Source organism: Myodes glareolus, chromosome 4, assembly GCF_982192425.1.
Source record: "Myodes glareolus chromosome 4, mMyoGla1.1, whole genome shotgun sequence".
NCBI lineage: Eukaryota > Metazoa > Chordata > Mammalia > Rodentia > Cricetidae > Myodes > Myodes glareolus.
In genome coordinates, this window is record NC_142029.1 from 34,153,606 (window position 1) to 34,173,662 (window position 20,057).

General features: G+C 48.9%; 1 protein-coding gene across 1 annotated transcript in view; it reads left to right on the top strand.

The window, feature by feature from the left end:
* Gnb5 (G protein subunit beta 5) overlaps positions 1-20,057 on the top strand; it is a 30,496-nt gene that overhangs the window by 2,063 nt on the left and 8,376 nt on the right. Inside the window, exons 2-7 of the mRNA XM_048423811.3 lie at positions 8,120-8,256; positions 12,497-12,538; positions 13,456-13,532; positions 15,014-15,146; positions 16,661-16,804; positions 18,532-18,623. Coding sequence (XP_048279768.1) covers positions 8,120-8,256; positions 12,497-12,538; positions 13,456-13,532; positions 15,014-15,146; positions 16,661-16,804; positions 18,532-18,623 — 625 coding nt within the window. The remainder of the gene's footprint in view (positions 1-8,119; positions 8,257-12,496; positions 12,539-13,455; positions 13,533-15,013; positions 15,147-16,660; positions 16,805-18,531; positions 18,624-20,057) is intronic.

Below are 20,057 nucleotides of genomic sequence, written 5' to 3' on the forward strand. Positions count from 1 at the left end.
CCCATTCCTAGTCTTAGGTCCCCCCACCTCATCTTTACTTTTTCCTCCATCTTTGCTCCCTACCTCTCTGCAAACAATCAGTCTCTGTCTCTGTCTCTGTCTCTGTCTCTCTCCCACACACACACACACACCTTTCTTTCACTCACACAGTTTGCCAGCCCCTGGTGTGTCAGGGTAGTATATTTGCTGTGCTGAGGGGAAGCCGGGGCCCTGTCTGGAGAGGCATACACAGGGCCAGAGTTAGAGGTGCTGGTGGGACACAGTGAGATCTTGGGTGTTGTATGTGTGCATGCATGTGTGCATGTGTATACGTCTATGTATAGAGGCCTGAGGTCAGCGTCAGATTTCCTTGTTCCTGTCCACTTTGCTTTTTAAGCAGGCCTCTTACATTTACCTGAACCTTGCAAGTAGGCTAGACTGGTCAGTGACTTCCAGGGATCCTCTTGTCTCTGCCTCCCCAGCACTGGAATTGCAAGCACGAACCGCTCTGTCAACTTTATTTGCTCTCAGGTCCTGATACAGTGCCATCTCCCCAGGTCTAGGACATGAGCTTTGGAAAAGCCCAAGTGAACTGAACCACTGGCTTGTTTGTTTTATTTTTTTTTAGGTTACTTTTCAAATTTTTAATTGTGCATATCCACTTCCATAGAACAAAGAACAAGGTATTGTTTAAGTCAGATTTCCTTTAAAGCCTCCAGTGGGGCCAGTGAGATGACCCAGCACGTTTTAGCCAAGTCTGAGGACCCTAGCTGTATCCCTAGGACCCATGTGGTTGAAGGAGAGACTGACTCTTGTAAGTGGCCCTCTGAGGTCCACATACAACACATACACACACAATATGATGTATGCACACACATATGATACGACACACGCACACACATACGATAGGACACATGCACACACATATGATAGGACACATGCACACACATACGATAGGACACACGTGCACACACATACGATAGGACACACGTGCACACACATACAATAGGACACACACACATACATACGATAAGTAAACAAAACGCTGTAATTTTAAAAGAAATTTAAAGATGAATGAAAAATCAATCATGAGCTACAGCTCAGCTGGTGAAGGGCTTGCCTAGAATGTACACGGCCCCAGATTCCATTCTATGCACCATGTAAACCAGGCATGCAGGCCTATAATCCTAGCACTTGGGAGGTCAAGGCAAAAGGATCAGAACGTCAGGGTTATCCTCAGCTACAAAATGAGTTTGAGACCAGCCTGGGCTGCAAGAGACTCTGTTCAAAAACAAACAGATATATAAATAAATATGTTTAAGTCCGTGTTGCAGGCCGAGATGAGAAGTCTGGAAGGGAATGAGCAATTCGTGAATCAGACTCTGTCCTCAGCCCCATAGTTTTAACACTCAAACCAGTGTCTTAAAACTTCATTCCCAGCCAGATCCTTGGCCAGCACGATGTGCCTGAAGTAGCCCAAATGGCTTGTGTACCTGGCTTGTGTACCAGGGTACTCAGTTGCGCAGCCAGGAGCTCCTACCGCCCTAGCCTCCTGCAGGGTTCTTCCCCCTGGAGCCCCTACCCTGCCTCCATCTGCTGATACCAAGGGTGCCCTTGCTTCAATTTACAATCATGCAGCTATGGCTTATGTTGGTTTCCTACGCACACCACACTGCACAGACTTCCGCGGTCTGATAGCTGTTAGCTCGGGCTCAGAAGTCTCAATGGGTCAGTGGCTTCAGAGGCTCTAGGAGAGCCATTCCCCACATCCTGAGGACATTGTGGCCCTCAGTTTACAGTTTGTGTTCTTAGTGTCTAGAGGCCGTTCCGTGGCTCACTTTATTCTGACCACTGCTTCTGGCATCACCCTCTCTGGCGCACTCTGCTCTCTCCCATGATAAGGACCCTTGGGGTTACACTGAGTCCCCCCAGATCACAGTCCCATCTCAAAATCTTTAACATCCTCAAAGATGCAAAGGCCCCTTGCCTCATAAGGTGACGTCTTCACGGTTTCCAAGGCTGTGAGCCTCATCAGGAGTCATGGATTCGGCCCGCCAACAGCCCTTAGATCAAGGAGGATTCCCTTCTCCAGCCCCAGATTCAAAGAGCGCTCTTCTACCTCCCATTCGAGATGCGAACGCATCTGAGTGCCAGGAGGGCAGAGGAGTAACACTCAGGCTGGCATCGCCAGAGTGGCTGGAGGGCAGCCAGGGAAGGTTTCCGATACAGGTCACCCCTCTCCATGTCTCACTGTGTTCTAGATAGCAGAGATGCTTTTTGCTAAAGTAGCAAAATAGTAAAGACCAAGTACTGGTCAGTATGTCCTCCATGGTCTGGTCAGTGCAGAATGCCTATAGGGATGTATGTCTCTCAAGAGGGCTCTGGGATGTGGAGATGCTTCGCTTTAGACCCATCTCTCATGTGGGGTGGGATGGATTGAGTTCGGGGTGGTGACAAGACAAGAGGAGGAAGGTGGACAACTCAACAATAGAGTCCCAGAGTTAAAGCGAGGAATGATCCAGAAGGCAGGCTGACAGTGGGAAGTACTGGCAGATTGCAGCATCCTGGGCTGTGAGTGCTTTATCCAGAGGCCAAAACTGCGAAATTTATGTAATTTTTCAATGCACAAATCCAGGTTCCATTTGGGTTAATCACAGGGTTTACCAGCCAGGACAACTGACTTTTCTGTCCGCTGTAAGCGTGCTTTTGTGGAAGGTTTTACTCTTACGCTGTAGTTGGAGGTCTGCACCAATCTGATCTTGTGGCTCCCGGGGAGATCCAGGCAAAACCGTACTCTAGACAGACCTGAAGCCAGTGTGTCAATAGCTTAGCATGTTCTGAGGAAATACAGCCCCAGGACCCAGGCCGAGAGAAAGCTGCTGTCCCTGCAGATGGCCTCCTCCTGCCTACTGCCTGCCCCGCCCTCTGCCTGGAGAGGGAGCAGAAAGCCAGCCTGCCCTCTGTTTCCTGCCCTCTTCCTCTGCTGTGCGGTTATAGCTTGGAGCGAGCTCACGAGGGAAAGCATTTCTAGTGGGTCCCCACAGTCCCCACACTCACTGGGGGGCAGTTAGATAAAGCAGAGGAGGCGAGGCTTTGCGGCCCCCACCCGCAGGCTTCTCTTCGCCATATGTCGTGGATTGCTTCTACGTTTATAGTTTTGTAAGCACTCTCAAGATTGTATTAAATATATTCGAAACACATTTCAGATTTAACCCAGTAGTTCCTCCTGTTACGCACAAGAGGAGCTGTTTTGGGGAGAGAGCTGAGAGAGATCCTGGTCTCTAACTATGCTAGGTAACTGAGGATGACCTTGAACTTCTGGTTCTCCTGCCTCCGCTTCTATGCTCCCCCACAGCTGGTTAGTCAGTGTCGGTAGCCCCATCCTGATGGGAGATTAGTCTCCCAGAGCAAGGCATTATTCCCCCAATCCCAGCTAGATGACTCTAATACTTGCATTTCATGCTGTACAGCAGAGGCTCAGGGGAGCCTGGTTGTTTCCATGGAACTGAAACTGCTGTCCCTCCGTTAGCCTCCTCCCCCCCATATGTAAGAGAGCAGGTGTGGCTCAGTGGCCTTCCCTCTTGCTGGTGTGGCCAGCCCTGGATCCTGGCCACCCTCGCTCGTGATTTCACAGACTAGCTTTGCTTCTGTGCTGTCTGCACGAGCATCTAGTCAGATTTCACTTCTAAGAGAAACTGGAGGGAGACGACTGCAGCTGACACGGAAGTCTGGAAGCCACCGCTCCACGCGTGTGCTCCACGCAGGTGGGACTCGCCGTCATGTTCAGCTCTGCCCACCTGGAGCGCAGCACAGGGCCTGGTTCCTGAAGGAGCTGCATCCATGTGTGCTGCAGTCTGGTGTAAAGCCTCGTAACAGACAGAGGTCAAGCTAGGGCCAAGCCATCTCTTAACTAACCCTGTGACCCACTGATCTGGTTCCCATATGGGAATCCATGGTTAGGGTGTCTCCCATGCCTGACTGTCATTGTCCTTGATTTTCCGAAGACTCACAGCCACTTTGAACAAAGTTGATCCCCCTGTTGAAGGTGTATGCCTGTGTCACTCGATGACAGTGCACTAACAGGCTGCCATCCGTGGGTAACAGCTGTTACGGGGATGCAGACATTACATCACTCCGTTCTCTGGGATGAGTCCCTTTGCTGCCCCTGATTACGTCACACCTTTGGGCCTTTGCTTTCCTTCGTTGAGAATCCCCATTGCGAGCCTCTTACATAGTCTCATTCTCTGAACACAGACATCACCCTAAAGCCCAGTGCCGCCTCCTGCTGTCTCTGTGCCTTCATTTCTGGTGTAGAAGGACCCCCTTTGCTCCAGCCTTCAGTAGCTCTCGAGAGGAACTGATAAGGGTCCAAGCCTTCAGGAGGAGAGATGGAAGGCAGATGGCCGTGTGTGGCTAAGACAGGGTTCTTAGTCCCAGGTGGTTCAAACAGAACATACCGCTGTCTTCCTGAAGCTATTGTAGAACCCAGTGTGTTCATCACTTCTTTAAAAGCTATATATACCGTATCCTGGAGAAACAGTCTGTCAAGAGGCAAAGGAGAAGTCATTCCTGCTTCCAGCCAAGCCCCACAAATACATATTTAGCTCATTTCCAATTTTTCTTTTATTTCCTGATATTTAATTTTTTGTAATTCTTTAATTCAATGCTTGCAAGATTTGGCAGATAGAAGCAGGATGGAGTGGGCTGGGAGTGAATCCGTGTGGGAAGGGAAGACGCAAAGAGAAAGGATAATTGATGGTTGGGATGTGTTAAAATTGAAGTTATGTAACGAGGGTCCTCTTTTAGTTTCTGAAACGTCTTGTTTTTTTATCAAAGGGATCTTGAAAAACTAGGCTTCCTCTAATGCTGAAGCAAGAGAAGCTGCAATAGTATGGGAATGGGATCGATATAAAATATTAAACAGAGCTACAGAGATGGCTCGGGGTTAAGAGCACTGACTGCTCTTCCAGACAGAGCCCAAATCAGTTGCTAGCACCCACCTGGCAGCTCACCATAATCTGTAACTCCAGGGGATCTGATGCCCTCTTCTGGCCTCTGCAGGCACTGCATACACTTGGTGCACATACATAGATGTAGGCAGATGCTCATCCACATAAAAATAAATCTTTTAAAGAAATTAAATAGGGCATGTTCCCTACCAGTGGGGTTTGTGTAAAAGGCCTGTGAGAATTCAGAAAATTGAGTCTGTTTTTTTACCTTTTCCAGTATGCCTGGTGAGGACTGTGTCTGCAAGGAGGCTGGTGGTGTCCTGTTTGTGGAGTACTCAGCACTTGGGTGGGGGCTTCAGCCTGAGCACTGAGCACTGAGATGGCATTTTGTAATGTACAAGAGCCTTTACCACTAAGCTTTTCTTTTGCTTGAGTATTTTTGCTTCATTTGTTTGTTTTGTTTGGGAGCCAGGTTCTCACTGTATAGCTCCAACTGGTCTCATGCTCACAGGAGATCCACCTGCCTGGGCCTCAGGGGTGGGGGACTGGGATTACAGATGTGCCCCACCATGCTAAAACATTGGGGCTTTCATTGGGACTTTGCTTTTTCTTCTCAAGGGGCACTAACAGGGATCATGCTTTCTTGGAGAAATAACTGGTTTCATGGTTGACATAGTGCAGGAAGCCTGAACTGGGGACCCCTAAAGATAAGAAAATGCAGCAGGAAGCCACAAGAACCTGCATGATGGGGCTTCTCCTGGGCCATGAGGACAATTTGGGCATTAGAGCACAGCACAGAAAAGCCAAGACTGTCGCTCAGAGTAGAATCCTTTCCTGGGACACCCAAGACTGAAGATGTGGCTTGGCGGTAGAGCGCCCACCTGGTGCGTGCAAGGCCCTAGGCTCATTCTCAGGGCGGGGGGAAAAAGAAGTCATAAGAACTGACCTATGACCTGGCCCGTACAGTGAGACCCACAGAAGCCACGCTGCTATCACCAACACATCATCAGGACCAGGTAGGGAAAGCAGCCAGTGCATGTGGAGGAAGGATGGGCTCAGGAAAATCACCAGTCGTCAGCCAGCAGTGCGGGAATGGCTGTTAGTGCGTGGTCCCATGAGCTGGAAAAGCAGAGGTCTGGGGTAAAGCTCAGTTGGCAGAGTGCTTGCCTCCATGGACAAGGTGCCACATAAACCAGGCAGGGGCCACATGTCTGTCACCCGAGCACTGGGGAGGTGGAGGCAGCAACGTCTGAAATTCAAGGTCATCTTCAGCTACATAGCAAATTTGAGACCATCCTGAGTTAAGTGAGACTCTCTCTCTCAAGATGCACGCCCCAAAAGTTGAGGGAGAAGCACCATATTTATATAGTCTCAGAACCCATTCCCAGATGGCACTTTTCCATGCCAGAAGGTGGAAAGATAACTGGTGGGCCACCTTTGCCAAGTGGTCAAAGTCACCATCAACGGCAGAGGGACAGATGGTAGCAGGTGCCTCTAAAAATCTCCCTGTGGGGTTCCTGACAAGAGTCCCTGGGCAGCATCTCATTATGAGTGAGCAGCAGACAGGGACCGGAGAGCCCCACGGGATACAGAGAATGACCTGAAGCTTGCCTTTGCTGCAAGCAAAGTGCTGTTGGGTAGTGCAGCTCAGCAAGGCCTGTAGGTTAGCCAGCTCTAATGCCTGATTATATATACTATACGATATACATGATGTGCAGATGTATTATATACTATATATGAAATATAATACTATATATAATATATAAGATATACTATGGTTCTATAAGACGGCTCTTTGCACCCAGAGGGAAGGTAAAAGCACAAGAAGGGAGACAGGGAGGATGTCCACGAGGGACACAGTTGTCACAGCCCTGGCCTCCAGCCATAGATCAGCCTGCCCCTGCTTCCTCCCATGGAGGAGTAGCTCAACAGCCCGCTGCCCTGACTGCGGGAACCAGGCCTCCCTGAGCTGTACCCCTCCTTCCTGCTTGCCAAAAGGCTCAAGAGCACAGGTTTTTCCTGGCTCAACCACTAACCAACAGGAGAGTGGCCCTTCAGTCGCCTCCCGTGGATAGGAGTCCCTGAACCCTGTGGACTTTGTCTCCCATGGGCTTCACAATGGGCTCTTCATTTCCTCACCTTGTCTTGGCTAGCATCAGCCACACCTCCCTAAGCTCATTGAGCTATTGCTTGGCCTCGGAAAAAGGACACAGGTCCCAGCCCCCAAGAGACTGCTTGGGGGAGGAAATCTGACCTGGTAGTGACATCATGAGCAGGTTCTGCCCAGACTTTGAGGACAGTGTTGATTGATCTTCAGCAGCCTCGCACGATCATCATTTGATCAGCACTTATATGGTGATTCCTGCAGCTCCCATCATGCCCCGGACTTTGCCAGGCACAGGGACAGTTACATGCAGCTTACTGCCAGGCAGCAAGGTACACAGTGTGGGGTGGTCCTGATGAAGTCAGCTTCCCCTGTGAGTAGAAAGCGGTGGAGTCTGGGGATGGATGATTCCTTCAGTAAAGTACTTGCCTTGGAAGCACTAAGACCTGAGTTCAGTCCCCAGCACCCCATAAAACTGCCTGATGTGGTAGCCTGTGTTTGTAACCCCAGTGCTAGGGAGGCAGAGACAGGAGGATCCCTGGCCAGTTTACCCAGCCCGATTGGCGACTTCCAGGCCAAGTGAAAGACCCTGTCTCACAGATATAGATATTGTTCCTGAGGATGACAACACACACACACACACACACACACACACACACACACACACACACCAAAAGGCAAAATCCTCAAGTTCCAGCCTGGCTCCCAGCAGGTTGTACGGACTTGTATTAGTCAAAGAGTCTGTGTAAGCCTCGGTCTCTGCCTGTTACACAGAGACAGCAGCCTTACTCTGTTGTTTCCTCTGCCCGTCTTTCAGGGCCAAGAGGAAAGTCTCCATAGTGCTATAGAAAAATCAAGTAGTCTTGCTGGTCTTGTGACGCGTGCATACAGAAATACTCTGAGAACTGTCAGGTCGTAAACACAGACGCGAGCTCATGCCACCTCTACTCTCTAACCTTAGAAGAAAGCGCTGCAAGGCCTAAACATTAAAGAAGAGGACGCTAGGGAGCCAGAGACTTTCCTGGGGCAGCTGCGGCCCCGAGCCTGGCCCTGGGAGACAGAACTGATTGTGGCCTTGTCCTTGCAGTGCACCAGGTGGCTGAGCGGGTGGAAGCCCTGGGCCAGTTCGTCATGAAGACCAGAAGGACCCTCAAAGGCCACGGAAACAAAGTCCTGTGCATGGATTGGTGCAAAGACAAGCGGAGGATCGTGAGCTCCTCACAGGTACCGCACGAGGTTATCACGTCGCACTCGGGGTGAGACAGTATTCCGATCACACAGCTCAGAAGGAAAGAGCCGTCCGGGCCTCTTTATGACTTTGCTTGCTCTCCAAGGGATGTGAGCGAGTTAATCCTCCTGCAGCACTGAAGCCTTATGTCAGTGTTGGAGCCCTTGTCTGGCAAGCACTGTGCCTTGGGGTTGATCTCCAGCACTGGACAGACAGATGCTCTGGCACCCTGGGGAATGTCACCTACTTTGAATTAGTGATGGAAGAAATTAGTCAGACTGTGTCTGACTCCTTTGATGAAGCATTCAGGATCATTTCTCCCTAAGCATGTCACAGGGTCTCCTTTGTGAGTGAAGCCATTTTTAAAGATCTTTCCCCACCTCTGGAGTGGGGGGGGGGGAGGCATAAATGATTGAGATCCCACCAATGGCTTTTTCCATTATAAAAGTGTAGTTTTTTAAAACAGGGTCTCAGCATGCAGTTCCGGCTGGCCTGGAAATTGCTATGTAGACCAGGATGGCCTTGAATTTAGATCCACCTGCCTCTGCCTCCTGAGCACTGGGATTAAAGGTGTTTGCCACCACACCCCAGTGGTTTATTGATTCTTATTGTGCTTAATAAGAAGAAATTTATGTAACTAATTTGAAATACATAGTTTTTTGTACAGCTTCTGCAGCTTATTTTTATATCTTATATGGCCCTTACTGCATAACACATCACGCCAAAACTGAGATAGAAAATTCAGCTCTGAGGTCCAGCACTTGCCAGACGAGCATAAAGCCTGAGGTTCCATCCCCAGCACTGAACTAAATTACCCCCAAATGAAGCAGCCTAGCACAAGGGTGTCATGTATCCCAGAATTTCTGAGAGTTGGACACCTGGGCATGGCTTCTTACTCCACTGTGAGGTTGCTGAAGATGTAGGTATGGCTGCAGTTGGCTGTCTGTGTGGCACCTCTCACAGGATGCCTCACATCTCAGGATGTCTTGCTCACGTGGCCATCGGCAGCTGACCTCCCTTACAGCAGGTGACCCAAGAGAGGGAAACAGAAGCAAGCAGAGCTCCTTTGTGACCTAGCCTTGGAACTGGCCTTCCGTTTGTTTTTCTGTCATGTTGCAATGGGCACATAGACCGTCTCTGATAGAATAAGGAGGGAGACTGACTCCTTCAGCTTAACAATTCTTGTGTATAGTTTTAGGTCTTAACAATTCTTGTGTATAGTTTTAGGTTAGGTATTGTCTTAGCTAGGTTTCTACGGCCGTGATAAAGCACCGGGACCAAAAGCAACTTGGGGAGGGTGTGGTATTCCAGTGTATCTGCTCTAGTCACAGTCGGCCGTAGAGGGGGTGCAAGTCAGGAACTCAGGGCATGGACCTGGAGGCAGGCACCGAAGCAGGCTGTGAAGGATCACCGTGTGCTGACTTGCTTCTAGACTCACGCCACCTCCGTGCCTCAGCTGCTGGCCTTGGTGGTTGTCTCATGGTACTGGCATCTCTAAAACATTGGTTTCTCCACTGCAACTTGGCTGCACCTTCCCCAGTAACCTCTTCAGGGCCTGTAACACTGCTGCATGGTAGCGTGCCTTAACTTCCCTTTATGACTCCTTTGGTCCTGGGCATGCCACTGTTGCCAAGGCTGAATTTTTCCAGTGACCTCTCCTTCAGGGACTCCAGCCTTGCCGCATAGTGCCAGGCCTCAGCTGCTCTCCATGACCCCTCTGTGCCCTCAAAACCAGTACCACCTAAGTGACTCTTACACATTACCAAGTTCAGCTGCCAGCGTGAGGTACAACCTTGGCTGTCTCTGGACCACAGCCTCCATGTGCTGACCCTGAGGAAACACGTCTCAGAAAGTTTTGTTTTAGTGGAGCTGGTCTCTTATTAATCGCCACCAGGCATGCTAGCATGTACCTGCAATTCCAGCACTTGAGAGATGGAGGCAGGAGAATTAGGAGTTCAAGGTCATCCTTGGTTACATGAATTTAAGAGCTGCCTGGACTATATATGAACTTCCCTCAAACAAACAGAAACCTATGGACCTATATATTCTATAGACCAGACTCAGAAAGATAGATTGTATATATACAGTGTGTGTGTGTGTGTGTGTGTGTGTGTGTGTGTGTATAAAGGTTTTCCCACACATCTGGATCTGGCTCACCTCTTCCAGACAAGGGCTTATCTTTTTTTTAATAACCTTTATAGGTATAAAATTGTACATGTGCTGGGTGGAAACATTTGTATTGCTTTCGCAGAGGACCCAGGTTCAGTACCCATCACACACTTCAGGTAGCTCACAGTGCTCTATGATACCAGCTCCAGGGGATGTAGCGACCTCCTTTGGCCTGTGTGGACACTATACTCACATGCACGTGCATGCGTGCGCGCGCGCGCGCACACACACACACACACACACACACACACTTTCTCCTTCTCTCTCTCTTGCACACAAATACGTAAGTGAAAATCAATCTTTTTAAGAGAGAATGTGCATGCTCCAGTGACCCACCTGCTGCAGCGTGTGTCAGTCGCATGCTGGATAGGACAAGTGTTATTAGTGTGGCGTGTGACCTGTAGAGCTAGCACGTCGTGTTGCGCTTGTGTTTTATTTTATATCAGTAACAAATTTATCACCTGTCCACATTAAAAATGCCAGAGAATAGAGCTGAGTTTTGACCCCCCCACCACCTGTTTCAACCATTACTTTAATTAGATTTTATTTATTATTTAGTTTTTTTTAGACAAGGTCTTGCTTTGTAGGCTAAACTGTCCTCATACATTCAATCCCCCTGCCTCAGCCTCTCAAGTGCCCTACCCAACTTACCATTTTAGTGCCTTTTTGCCTAGTCTTTTCTTAAAGGAAGAAGTTGCTACTTAGCTATTTGACTTTTAAATCTTTGCAAGCATACCGAGTGTGGGGGATTTCCTGTCACTCACCTGCCTCCTTGTTAAAAGACAGGGTCTCTTGTTTCCCAGGCTGGCCTCAAAATCACTGTTACCTTGGATAACCTTGAACTTCTGACCCTACTGCATCCACTTCCCCAGTGCTAAGATTACAGGTGTGCTCCCCCACCCCCAGTTTGTGGATTGCTGAGAACCGAACCCAAGGCTTCATACCTGCCAGGCAATCACCCTAGTGGCGCATCTACATCCCCAGCCCCTGTGTGCCACTCTTATTGGAGAAGGAAGGGGAGGCAAGGCCACATGGCCCCTTCCGAGTACACTCCATGCAACCCCTCTGCTCGAGAGAGACAGAGGATGTGGGCGGAAGTGTTGGATGGAGGCTGGAAACACTGGAGATTCTGGAACAGTCTTTGAATTATCAGCAACTTTCTCCCTTTAACAAAGGAGATTAATCACCCTGATGAATAGGAATAGGGTTTGGGGGTGGAGGTAAGTTCTCCCCAGGTATGTGGGTGCCTGGCAAGTACACCAACTTGTGGAAGATCACAGTTTGATGGGACTCCAGAGTGCACAGTGAATAGGCGGTGGGAAATGGCAGGCAGTGAGGCGGTGTCTGTGTCTGCAGAGTGCGGGCTCTAGGTGCCGAGGCCCCTGGTGTGCAGGCTCAGAGCCCCCGTCCTGTGGTGAGTGACTGGCTTTCCTAATCCATCCTGTGCATCCTGTTTGACCGTCTAGGCAGAGGTTAGAGACACCTGAGCCCAGGGATCTTAAAAGGCTCCAAACTGTGCACTTTGGCCGCAGACACTCAGCATTATCCTGGCTTCTCCCAGGTGGAGAAAGGTTCTGTCACTTTACCATCTGATCTTGCTTCTGCCCTAAGAAGTATTTCCTAGCCCACCTCCCTGCCTTATTCATCACCTGTACTTCCAAATGACTTGAGGGATTAAGAAGTTGAGCCTGAACCAGGCACAGTGGTCCGTGCCTGTAAGTCCAGCCAGCACTCACAAAGCAGGCAGATCCCATGCTCAAGGTCATCCTGAGCTAGAGGTCGAGGTCAAAGCCAACCGAATCCAAAAGAAAGAATAGGTATCTGCCTTTTGCTTTCTCTTATTCCACCCAGACCAAAAAATGTAAAGCGGAGAGCTGAGCCTTCATAGAGCTCTCTGGAAAACCCAGCCCTACTTCCTCACTAAGTGGAAGGTTTTGATCATCCTGTATTTCAGCTGCCTCCCTCGCTGCCCGTGAGGACACGGTGTTCCACAGACTTCTAGGTCATTACTGGTAAGAACACACTGACAAGTGCCCACTGCTGACCTGTTGTTTCTTCTCTCTCCAGGATGGGAAGGTGATTGTGTGGGATTCCTTCACAACTAACAAGGTGAGGTGTCTCTCCCCACCACTTCCTGGGCCTCGGGTTCCCAGCCTTACTGCCTCTAGGAACCCTGTGAATGGCCATGAGGACAGCAGCTCTGCCAGCACCCCCAGCCTCACCCCCTAGAGGACCACAATCCCAGACCAGACAGGGCACAGTCAGAGAAACCTGTCAATCCCCCACACTCGACCGTGTTTCCTATTTTTCTTCTGAGTGATCATGAAGAAGATCAAAATTCTGTCTTCTCTCCCATCTCTACCTCTAGCCAGAGCCCATGACACTCTAGAAATGCGCACATATAGTAAGGAAGGACGCTCCTTCCGGATCAGACCAACACTGTGGTGTGGGCATCAGGGCAGGAATGCTCTTGGCACGCTCACCTCAGGTAGATCTAAGGTTAGACTCTTTCCATAAAGTAAAGGCCAGGACTCTAAATGCAGGATGCTGGCCGGGGCACCAGCATTCGTGCAAGATAGTGCCATATGCTAAGTATGGCGTCAGTGTCTGTCTGGAAAGAAAGGCTTGGTTCTCATCATGGAAAAGGGAACCCAAGTGCATAGTGTACATTATTAAACGTGTTAGTAGATGCGGGCAGCGGCCGAGGCATACCTTGGTCAACTGAGGGCCATTTTCCAGGACAGAGTCACTAATGGTCAGGCCCTCAGCAAATGGTAAAAATAATAATAATAATAATAATAATAATAATAATAATAATAATGTAGTACAACATTGCTGTTCTTACTAACTGAGACTCAGTTTGTTCTGGACGGCTGAGCCCCCTCGTCAGTGGGAAGCCCACTTTGTGAAGCCCTTGTCACTGCCGTGTAAACGGTAACAAGCCAGTAGAGACCCTGGTGTTTGTGTTTTGTAAGACTTGTGTGGAAGTGCCTGTTACTCACTGCTGGCTGGTACTAATGTTTCAGGAGCACGCTGTCACCATGCCCTGCACGTGGGTGATGGCATGCGCTTACGCTCCGTCGGGATGTGCCATCGCTTGTGGGTAAGTTTCTCAAATGTCCCATCAGCCACAAAATACTGTTTTTCCTTGTATAGTCAAATATTCTGAAATCCAGACGATCCAAAAGCATTTCTGACACAGGCTGTACTTTCCCCCCAAGACAGGCTTTCTCTGTGCAGTCCTAGATGTCCTGGAACTCACTCTGTAGACCTGGTCAGCCTCAAACTCAGAGATCTCTGTCCTTTCTAACCATGAAAAACAATTAAGTCGAGAGTGAGCAACCCTTAGAAACAGCTTGCCAAGAGCTTTCCTGAGCAAGAAAAAGCAGTCAGAGGTCCAGGGAGAAGGCTTAGTGGATAAAGGAATGTGGGGACCTGAGTTCAGACCCCGTCACCCATGTGAAAACCTGGACAGAGGCCCACAGGTGGCTCAGAGAGTAACAGAGCTTGCTGTACAAGCTGGTGGCTTGAGTCCAGTCCCGGGGTCCCACTGTGGATGGAGAGACCTGACTCCTGAAAACTGACCTCTGACTCCACATGTGTGCTGTGGTACATTCGCCCCCTATCCTTCTCTCTCTCTCTCTCTCTCTCTCTCTCTCTCTCTCTCTCTCTCTCTCTCTCTCTCTCTTTCTCTCTCTCTTTCACACACACACAAAACACTAATAATACTTTTTCAGTTAAAAAGTTTAGATTTATTTTATTTTATGTGTATAGTGTTTGCCTGCATATATATGTGCACACCATGTGTGTGCCCAGTGTCCCACACAGGTCAGAAGAATGTGTTGGATCCTCTGGAACTGAAGTTACAGATGATTGTGAACCAATATATGGGTGCTGAGAAATGAGCCCAGGTCCTCTGTAAAAGCAACAAGTGTTCCTTTTTAAAATATTCTTCTAATGGTTTTGTTGATGTTTTGCATTTGCTAATTTTTGCTTATTTAATTTCATTATGAATATTTATACAGTCTATACATTGCATGCATACCTGATGCCCCCAGAGTCCAGAAGAGAGCTTTAGGAGCCCCTGCAACTGGAGTTACAGGGTCATGAGCTGCCAGGTGGTTGCTGGGATTGAACCCAGGTCCTCTACAAGAACAGCCAGTGTTCTTAACCACTAAGTAATCTTTCCAGCCATTAGGCCCTTAGCTCTTTGGCTCCTTGTTAGCTGATAGGGAACCCTTGCTGACCTCTGAGGTATGATAAAGATGCAGCGGATGCATAAGGGATGCTCTTATTTGGGGGAGATATAAATGTGCACCTTGATCTGTGTAGAATTAAACACCATGACTGCATCTAGATAGTTCTGCGTTTGTGGATCCAAGAAAGGAATTTCTGGTTTCATATTTGTGGGTTTGTTTCTGTTTGACTGTAGATTAGAAGGTCTTCAGAGTCAAAGTGGAGAGGTTTTAGTGTAAGATGTAACGCTGCTGAGAAAAAGCATTTGCAAAGTCAGTATAAATGAGAAAGGATGCTTGTCGCTTGTCCTTCCTTGTCAACCTTTGGTTCCTCTGTCTTCTGTGCCAGGGGTCTGGATAATAAGTGTTCCGTGTATCCACTGACATTTGACAAAAATGAGAACATGGCTGCTAAGAAGAAGTCTGTCGCTATGCACACGAACTACCTGTCTGCTTGTAGCTTCACCAACTCGGACATGCAGGTAAGTGCTCACATTACCCCGGCACCCCCTTGCAGAGCACATCTGGGAACTACAGGGTAAGGCTTGCCCTGTGTGCTGCAGGCTCCAGAGGTCGTTTCTCCTTGGTCACTGTTCTTAATAAGATCAGAAAAAGGAAAACCAGGAGTACTGGGGTAGAGTTAAACTCTGCTGAGGCAGTGAGCACTCTGCTTCGGTTGGATGGAGGCCAGAGTGCAGCCTGTAACGCAGACAGCATAACACTCCACAGCTGCTGGACTTTAGGGCTGTGCACTGCATGCATCTCCCTGTCCATGTTTTACACTTTCATTTTTACATTTCTTTTCAGATTTATTTTATGTATATTAAGTGTTTGCCTGCTTGTATGTCTGTGTACCACACGCATGCAGTGCCCACAGAGGCCAGAAGAGGGCATCAGATCCCCAGCAGAAAACCAAACACCCCACCACCACCACCTACCACACACACACACACACACACACACACACACACACACCCCGTTCTCTGCAAGGGCAGCCAGTGCTCTTAATCTCTGAACCATCTCTCCAACCTTTACACTCTAATCTTAAAAAAATAAAAATAAAAGTTGAGGCTGGAGAAATGGCCTCATAACTAGCAAGATATCCCAATAGATGCCTATAACTCCAGCTATGAGAGATCTGACTCCTAATTTAGACTTCTGCACTCAAAGGCACACACACACACACATTTTTTCCTCCCTCATACACACACACATAAATTTTTTTTAAAGCCTTTTAATTTAAAAAAAAAGGCAAGAACAAAATGTTATGGGCATTGTTAAATCTATGCCCTGCCTTGCCACAGCAAGGGCACAGCTCTGACACGCTGACGGCATGTCTTTGGTGGGTTGTAACTGCTCTCGATAGTTGAGTCAGCCATACAGACTTCACAGCAGGCAGAAACCTGGTTTAGGACCTGGTAGTGCTGGACTGGAAGCTGAGGGTCTTCAAGTGAGACCTAGTGATCAAGCTGTTAACCTTGGTATGTTATTATATGACTGGCCCTGTCTTCCAGGAAGAGTATTTCCTGGAGCAAGCAAATGTGTGTGTGTGTGTGTGTGTTCATGCATGTGTTCACATGCATACATTTGCATACATGTGGAGGACAGAGGGCAGACTCAGTTGTTGATCCTTATGAGCCATCTGCCATATTTTTTGAGACTGAATCTCTCATTAGGCCTCGGGGCTCCCCAGTCAGGATAGGATGGTCATCCAGCAAAACCTGGGACCCATCTGTCTTAATTACAAGTGTGTACCACCATGGGGCTCCAACTCAGGTCTTCATGCTTGCCTGGCAAGCACTTTACAAAACAAACAAATACCAAAAAAAAAAAAAAAACCCTCTCGCACACTCTGACTTTCCACCTATAGGAGAGACTTCTCAGCATTTGCCCTCAGTAGTGTGTGTGTGTGTTTGTGTGTGTGTGTGTGTGTCCTGTATTCTGTGGAAGGTTAAGTCTTTAGTAACCATTCCCAACGTTCTCTTTCTTCACGCAGATCCTGACAGCCAGTGGTGATGGGACATGCGCACTATGGGATGTAGAGAGCGGACAGCTGCTGCAGAGCTTCCATGGACATGGGGCTGATGTCCTCTGCTTGGACCTGGCCCCCTCAGAAACTGGAAACACCTTCGTGTCTGGGGTAAAGACAAGGGAAATCTCTGGGGTCTTCTATCCACTAGGGAGGTAGATACTGGCAGTTCTTTGTCCTCGGAGCTGGTCCTTTCTCTTTCCTGGAAGTGCCTTTGGCTCCCTGGAATGGAGATCTGGAATGTTCTGTTTGAATGCTGCCACTCGTGGCTCAATTGTAGGCCACTGGGTGTGTACAATGCATATTAAGATGAGCTAGTGCTGGCATATTACTAGGCTGCAGGGGGTGGGAGAGACACAGGAAGCACTCCCATCCCACATCCCTCGGTCACCATCCTCCTCTCGCCCTTGGGTGCAGGAAACAGAAGGGGAACTATAGGAATCAGCATCCATGGACCCTAACTGGTTTCATCTAGAAGCTTAACATACTTCACAATAACACTCGCTGCCTCTTCCCCCAGATGGTACCCACATTAGATGAAAGAGTTTGTAGCGTGTATTGTGTAGTTGGGAGGGATGTCACCTCCCAAACCTGCCTCCCCTGGTCAGGAGATGGTGGTAATTTCTGTAGCCAAATGACACAAAGCTCTCTACTGCCAGCTGCCCGGGCAACAGCCTTGGGAGACAAGCCATTAAGAGCCCCCCATTGCTCATGGGGAGAGATCCTGATTTTCTTCTCGTTTTGGCCATTCATATGTGCCTTACCCCTGTGCCTTTGTATAACTGCATCGTCCCTGCTCAACCACACTGCTCTCTTGAAGTGACCACTATCTCTGTAGACTATATTGTCTCTGCATACGTGAGCTCCATTCACCTTAGCGTCCACTAGGAGGTTGGAGATACGTGAATTGTATTGTCTCGGTCCTCAGTGAAACTCTCAGGGCGCTATACCCCAGGACAGGTGCTCCTAAGATGTCACTAGACCTCTTTATACCTTTGAAGCCAACTAACTTGAGTGCTTTAAGCCATCAATTCATCTAACTCTTGAGAGAATGCCCTTTGCTATTCAGGCTCTGTGGGAATTGATCCAAGAGCTCCCAGAATCTTGATAGCAAAATACGGAAAATTTTTTGCTTATGGTTCATGAATGACCCAGAGAGAACATGTAGTTTTCAGGGTTGAGGCAGAAGGCCCAGGGGGTGACTTTCCACTGTTGCCCCCAGTTGTTCAATGGCAAGCCTATGAAGAGGCCCTGGGACAGCTGTTTCCCAGGTTGACATGCTGCTGAGGTACAGGTGACGCAAAGGAACCCCATTTCTAGCTCTGCTGAGGGTTGGCTCTGCAGTTCCAACAAAGCCGAGGCCTTGTTGCTCTTGGCTGCTCAGTTTTGATGCCACCAACCTATCCCTTAGTGTCAACAGCCTGGGCTCCCCCACCCCCACCACGTGCACCCCCACCTCCACCACATGCACCCCCACCCCCACCACATGCACCAACAATGCTTGCTTTGGGCTTAGGGAAGGGAAAGAGGAGAAAATGGAAGACAAATTAAGGAGAGTGAACTGCCCAGGAGGAAGGAGGAAGGAAACCCCCAAGGTCTTGCTCCAGCTCAGAGATGCACAAAAGAGGGAAAGACGCTAAGGGGGAGTGTGTGTGTGTGTGTGTGTGTGTGTGTGTGTGTGTGTGTGTGTGTGTGAAGATACCTGCACGCTCTGCTATCCCGAGATCCCTTGGTTCTGCCTCCTCAGCCTCACTGGGTGGAGGCGTTTGTTCAGGCTCATCCCTGTCTGTATATAGTTCTTGCAGTGGATAACTAACCGGGCGATCTTCTGTTTGCAGGGTTGTGACAAGAAGGCCATGGTGTGGGACATGCGCTCTGGCCAGTGTGTGCAAGCCTTTGAAACTCATGAATCTGACGTCAACAGTGTCCGGTCAGTGAGAAAAATGCTTGAGATTCTCTGTCCTGGGACTTTACCAGGGCCAAGGTCACATGCACGTGTGCACATGCACACATGCACATACGCACATCCCAGAGGTTACCTGAAGAGAGAGGGCTCCTCCTCAACAGGAAAGGTTCCAGGTCCCAGGAACACTTAATCTACTTGCTTTAGAGCAACCTATATCCTCCCTGAGTGAGCCAGTATTTCTTGACCATCCTTCACATACTTAATGGGTATATACATGCCAGGCATTTCCTCAGAAGTCGATTACGGCATAATAGACAAGGCCTCTGTTGCCCTTCAGGAAACAAACCAGACTCAAAAAGATGCACACATATACAGCGAGATGAAAATAGAACAGGGGTATAAATGGACAGGCTGCTTCGTGGAGGGCAAGAGCCAGGCTTTCAAATTGGTAAGGAGGGCACCAGGGTGAGGTGAGCCAACTGTGTTCAGGGAGCCCCAGTCTCTAAACTGGACCGTCAGCAGTGGCTCATGTGTTTAGACAGGGAAGACTAGAGAAATATAGAGGGGAGCTGGGACGAACCTGCATGGGGCTACTTCAACTGAGAAAACCCTAGACAGCCTGGAAGAGATGTTCAGTTGGTAGAGAACTCTATGAGTTCTCTCATATGAGGGTCCAGAAAAGGGTTGGGACTTCACATGTTCAGAAGATGCCAACGCCATGGCTAAATATAAAACATCTTTCTGCTCAGAGTCCTCAGAATTGCCATTGTTTTTGATGAGAAAACACCAGACCTGCTCCTCTGAGCTCAGTTCCCTGCACCCTCGTCAGGTGATCTACAACTGCCTCTGATTCCAGCTCCGGGAGATCCAATACTCTCTTCGGGTCTCCTCGGGACACTTGCTCTCACATAAACATAACCTAACACACACATACACCACACACACACACACACACACACACACACAGTGTTTAAAGAAAAAACACACATAATATAGTCACACCATGGTGTGGGGCAGACAAAACTAAACATTGTGGGCATTTTTCTTCCTGCACCCCCTTGAGCCAGTTTCTAAGATCAAGCTTACTGGAGCCAGGGGAAGAAGGCTCATTTGGTAAATCACTTGAGGACCCAACTTCAATCTCTTAACCACTGAGCCATCTCTCCAACGCCCCCAACAGCAGCCTCTATCATCCACATTAAAATGCATAGTAACAGGTGACTGTAATCCCAGCCCTGAGGAGGCAGAGAGAAGAGAATTCTTGGAGCTGAGTAGCCAGCCAATCTAGCCTGACCCGTGAACTCCAGGTCACCGAGAGAACCCCACTCAAAAGTGGAGGGTCGCATTACACAGACCCAGATTTTTGCATTGTATGGCAGCCAGAATTTTAGGCTATAATTGGCACCTGCCACACAGAAGGTGATCACCCAGCCTTTGAGACAAACTGTTGTCATCCTG